The following is a 6,183-nucleotide window of genomic DNA, read 5'->3' on the forward strand; positions in this document are numbered from 1 at the left end:
ACCCTCATACAAATCAAATGGGATTTATGCGGCGCATATATATCTAGTGCCCCTTCGTACCAATATTTATGTGTTTAAATAAATAAATAAACACCGCGAATTGGTCTGGCTTTAAAAAAGTTTAAAAACCGTTTAATTCCCATACCTAACAGTACTTTGATTATTTCCGCTGGTATTAAGGTCCCTAGGATTCAACTTGCGTTTATGAAAAGAGTCTGAGATTAAGACGAAACAACTATCCCATATTCTTTGCTTTTTCAATTGATATCAATGGTCGATGCTGTAAAGCAACTTCACGACACTATAACACATTGCATATGTCCACAAACGCTAAACCGTTATCAAATTTGTGTGGGCTACACGACGGTACTAACTATCCAGGCGTCTCTGAATTGAATTAGATGGAATAATCTCTAAATATATCGATCATTTCCTAGTGAGAAGTTTTAAATAATTAATAAACCAGTTAATCGATTATAATTATCATCAGAAGGGGTTTTGTGGAGATTTAGTACTTTCAGTTGAAGTTAGACATTAACACCGTTGGATGCCGGCCGGCTCAGTGGTTTATCGATTAAGTGCTCTGGTGCGAGACTGGTAGGTCCTGGGTTTGAATCTCGCGAGTGCGGGATCATGGATGCGCACTGCTGAGAAGTCTCATAATAGGACGAAACGGCTGTCCAGTGCTTCCAGTTTTTCCATGGTGGTCTAGCTTCAAATGACTCACGCTTTCAACTAATCGATTATAGACAACGTAAGACTAGGTACAAATGTATATCAGTCGAATCCAGGTTGTCATTATCACGAAATACAATTGAGAACCATCTTATCACAAATATACATATACAAATAGTAGTTAACCACTAAACGAACACTATTCACCCTAGATGGATTGTAGGACAAGAGTGAGAGTGAGACACAAAACCCTCCATCTCCTCGTTGTTCAAAGAAATAATATATTTTCAAGAAAAATTCAAAAGAAGCACAGAATCAAAGCTAGGGGGAAGGGGGATGAAAACAAAATGAAAAAAATTTACTAAATTATCTAATCGAATACATCACAACCTTCTTGTCTCTGTACAAGATTATAATAGTAACCATGATTAGCCATTAATTCTGAATGAGTTCCCTTCTATAAAAAAGGACAATAACCACAATACAATATGAATGAAAATGTGCTTTACTCTGTTATAACATATATGAAATAGAAAACATTAGTAGTATCTATATCTACATTTTGTTTAACTATTGATTGGCCATTCCCAATGTAAGACCCAACATTAAATTGTTGAGGGGTCCAATTTGTTACATCTTACATAAATACAAAAAGGGAACTAGATGAAAGGATCTACTTTCATATTCAATGACAAATTTTAAACATCAAATGTTCCACAGTCTAATATACCATCACTGAGTAGTTCATGCCATGATTAAACTATCGATGATAGTAGTTGATACGGGTTCAAATCCTACAGGGAGAATGAATTCTATCAGTATATTAGAAATACGCTTTGCTGAGCGCATGTGGCAACCAGTAAGAAACCGAAATATTTTCTAATAATGAGATTTTGATTACAGTACAATCTCTAGATTCTGGGTGGTTGGAGGTAGTCAACAAGGACCCTGGAATTATGTTTCATGTCATTTAACACTTGTGAATAGTAAAGCAAGATAGCGATCCTGAGGGAAATGATGGTCCCTATGAGGATTGAACTCAAACACATCACCTAGCTTCACAGATTGAGACGCTGCAACTGAGCTATCTGAAGTGTGACTGACCTGATCACTGAGTACTGACTAATACCATGTTTTCCAACTCCTCAAGTATTGATGATCAAGTACACTGGCTTATTTATGAACTTTTATCTATAATCTCATTCATCAATGTAATTGTTTTTTTTTCTATACTAGGATGCTATGACATCTTAGGAGTTCTACCTATGATCTACAACACATTTTCAAACAGAAGTTCCCTCTTATGATGGACTTTTACGATAAGTGAACATATTCATGTTTAATGGATGTCAAATATTGAATCAGGATGAATTAAGCCAGACGCAATCAGGTTTTCTTACGGTTTTATTATTCACCTCTTAGGTCTCCGAAATCTGTTCATTTGAAAGATGTACTATGCTAATAAATCAATATTTATGAGTCGTTTTTGTAGTTTGTCACACACTAAACACATCATTTCACTAGATAAACTGCAATCTAGTTGTGTTTAGTCTCGAGCATTTAATCATGGGAGTCAATCATTGTATGGTGCCTAATCTACGCCTACTTTACGACTTCTAAGGATGGTTATAGGGTCAATTTTCTATTAATGCTAAGGGTGGCCAAACCAAGACACTTGCTATCAGTCTATTAAATCATTGACTAACGGTCTAAGCTAGGTTGGTACGTCCGGACTATTCGGTTGAAGTCTACAAAATAATTGCATCAGCGGTTGATGATGTTGGGTAGCATGACTCAGAACCGACCACAGTAGTGTAGATCACATTCACTCTTGATATTTTTCTACTTATTGAGTTTCCACACCTCCGTACCTCTTCATCTCGAAATACAATCTCGATGTTTAGTTTTCTTTTTGGACAAGCGTGGCCACAGGATATCCCGTAGCTGCAATATGCGTTCAAGATGTCGATGTTCAAAGCAGTATGCAGTTCACATTAATTCACACAGTTGGCTGCACTCTTCATCGACACACGAGCTGAGTGATCCACCGCTTAAAGTTGAACGCCAATAATCCCATACATCGGTTACCCAAATGCATAGAACTAATGGTTAACGCTGCAGCCCAGGATATTTACCGCTAAGCCAGAGTACATGCAGTCCAGCACGAAGCCAGGTAGCAAACCCGTGAATGGCAAGCCAATCCGGATCGCTTCAACAGTGTAAAACGTTTGAAATAGGAACAATAACGGGGCGGACTTGCATGCACATAGCGAACAATTCTCTTTGAACGAAGAATACGGTAATTTTGACCCCTTAGCTATTTATTATGGTAATTTTATTTCGTTTGGCTAAAGTACATTTTTGCAAGGTTCTACAGATAGTTGTAATGACAATATTTGGCCAATCCAAATAACGATAATAATAAACTTTTAACCAAATTAATTACAAGAAAACAGTTAGTTTCTTCTTTAAAAATGTTAGAAAATGAATTTAGGGTAAAGTTTAAAATGGTTCAGTGGTTTCATGACTGCATGAACCGTTGAGCTTGTCGATGAAAGCTAATATTCATGCTGTTCACTATGATCAGAGATGGATGGCGGCTAGCAGTGGAATCCAGGACGTACATTTCGTCTTATTTGGGACTCTTCAGCTAGATGCACCTGCATCTCAGAGTTGATGTTCATTCTGGGACTTGAACCCAGTACCGTTCGCTTCAAACGTCATCGAGTTATTCACTTCCCTTCTTCGTTGTCATATAGGCCCCATGAGAAGATACGTTAAAATCTATCGAAAGTAATTACGAGTTATATCAGATTTATATTGTATGCGTTGATGACTACCTAATAGTATAATCCAATTAGTGTTTAAGATTTTAATGAATGGCTTGTCGGTATTGGGTTCGAGTCTCTGTACACGAACATTAATTAATTAGATGTATAGTATTTTATATTTCTCAGTTAGACACTACTATCTTAAAATAGAATAAATTCAGAACTACTACTGGAGAATATCGACACATCTGTTCATGGAGCCTAAATAATGAAAGCAGAAAAACACTCGAATTACTATCCGTTTTCATAGAAACATTAATCATAGATAAAAACAACAAAGTGACATTTATGCAACCATATTTATGATAAGTAACAATTCAAACTTACCTCAACTATTTGCCCTTTAGACATAACTAAGATTAGATCAGCTTTACGTACTGTACTTAATCGATGAGCAATAATTAGAACTGTACGACCTGAGAAAAAAAGGCAAATAAAAAATCTTTGTGTATTTGGGTCGTTGTGTGAGCACTGACGGTGTGACTGATGAGATCAATCTACACAAAGTGAAAGCCAGGGCGGTTTATATCAACCTTATTATTTAAATACATCAATATTGGTACAAAGGGGCATCAGACATATTTGCGCAACACAAATCTCATTTGATTTGAGTGAGGGATGTGATACTGCTCGGGTGTCCAAACCGAAGCAGGTGGTTTTCTTAGGGGACCATACCCCGAACCTTTGACGTAAAGATCTGATCCATAAGGCAGTGGTGCATCGTAATAAGATGCAGTCCCATGGTGGTTGGTGATCAACGATTGATTCATACGCCATTCGTTCCTTCAGGATACTGGAGCCCATATACACCATTGGTTTAGAATCAGGGTTTCCCAACTCCCCTAGGTGGACTCGTCGTATCTACCAACCCGGTTAAAGCTCCGAACATTAGCTTTTCGTTCGCTCAATTTCGTAAACACCACCCGTGGTGTGAGAAGGCAGTGAGTAGGACTTCCCTGGCAGAGGCAACATACGCATGGCCATGTGGGAGCATTTGGAGAGAGAGATAGGTTTTTCCCCACTCTTCGCCGTACCAGGGCATTTTGGGGGCTGGATCATCTTTGACTCTGTTGTGACGTTAGCTTGACTGTTAAACGATAGTTCTACAATGCGCTGGTGAGAGCGGTTCTTAACCAGGCTTGCGAAATCTTGCCTCTTTAAGTTTAATATATTTAGCGACTCTGTTTTTTGTCTTGTATGGTCGGCTCTTGACGACAGGAACGTAGTTGTATAGTTCCACTCTCAATGTCTATTTCGATTCGTCGACCTATATTTCCAATAAGACTGATAACCATATATTAACCAGTTAACAAATTGATCAATAAACAATAAACAAGACTTTGATACCTGTCTATTGGTCCTCGAGCTCCTTCTAACACAGTAATCCAATCAGAGGATGAAGATAGGAAGAACATCAGTTCTTCACTACTTAATTTAGTTATAAGTCAAAACTCATATAATAATATACTTGAAATATCTGATCACATAGTAACCTAATTAGAAACTTACAATGTGTGAATAACTCAGTCATAAGTGATACAAAATAAAAGTAGTAGGGGAGTAATCTTGAACAATAAGACATATGACAACGATTCGTAGACCAGACGAAAGTTTGCAAATAGAAGAATATCAAAATATAACAGTACAAGCGTCTACTAATTATACAATAAAAATACAAACAATAAACTTTTGTATGATATACTCGAGACTGGTAGGTCCTGAGTTTGAATCTCGCGAGTGCGGGATCGTAGATGCGCATTGCCGAGGAGTCCCATAATAGGACGAAACGACCGTCCAGTGCTTCTTTGTTTTCCATGGTGGTCTAGCTTCAACTGACTCATGATTTCAACTTTGAAAAATACTGAAATCTTCACAAAACCCCTTCTGATGATATACTTGTATTGATTGTTTAAATCTACTCAGTGTTGTTCAGGTCTGCAATTGACCAGGCTCTTTTGTGCATCTTATGAGGATTGTCTCGATTATGCCATTAAGTCACGAGGATGATAAGCTAAGATGGATAGTGACTAGAAGTGGAAATCAGGACGCGCGTATCTTCTTATTTAGGATGCAGATACATCTAACTAACGAGTCCCAAATAAGATGAATCACTCATCTTTGATTTCACTGCTAGCCAACATTCATTTCATATGATAATTACTCTAGCCCAGCCAGTTAAGTTCAGAACACCAATAACAACCCCTGCAATATGAATCATTATTCTCAAACATACTGAGTTTATATACCAATCAAACTGACCACATCGTACCAACAAAATAGTAAATACACATTTGTGCAAGATTCGGCCAAATGTGGCTGTAAATAGGAGGAACGGTAATCAATAAACTGGGGATAACTCAAGAATGGCAAATCTTATAATAATATAGGTCAAATTAAAGCTTATAATAAGAGGGACACGAATGTAAATAGTTTAGTTACTTAACAATTATACAATAGGAAATATACATAACATATTGGTATAAGATGGTGGTTGGAGGTGGTCAACAGGAAATCCTGGACCCGGGTTTCGTGCTACTTGGCACTCGTCAGCAAGGTGTACCTGTAATCTTGAGGGAACTGGTGCTCCTGACGGACTAGATCCCGTGTCACTCAGCTTCACAGTCAGAGACGTTACCACTGAGCTACTCGGGCCGCGACCGACTTCCTGTAGGACTGA

The 6,183-nt window shown here is 37.8% G+C and overlaps 1 protein-coding gene across 1 annotated transcript in view; it reads right to left on the reverse strand.

The window, feature by feature from the left end:
* Nucleotides 1-1,045: 1,045 nt before the first annotated feature.
* The window catches only part of Smp_063000 (smdr1), a gene marked incomplete at both ends in the record, with an annotated part of 41,116 nt that continues 35,978 nt past the window's right edge, over nt 1,046-6,183 (reverse strand). The window contains 2 exons of the mRNA XM_018790701.1: nt 1,046-1,132; nt 3,834-3,923. Of these exons, the coding sequence (XP_018646095.1) occupies nt 1,046-1,132; nt 3,834-3,923 (177 nt within the window). The remainder of the gene's footprint in view (nt 1,133-3,833; nt 3,924-6,183) is intronic.

This window comes from Schistosoma mansoni (genome assembly GCF_000237925.1).
Source record: "Schistosoma mansoni, WGS project CABG00000000 data, supercontig 0041, strain Puerto Rico, whole genome shotgun sequence".
Classification (NCBI taxonomy): Eukaryota; Metazoa; Platyhelminthes; class Trematoda; order Strigeidida; family Schistosomatidae; genus Schistosoma; species Schistosoma mansoni.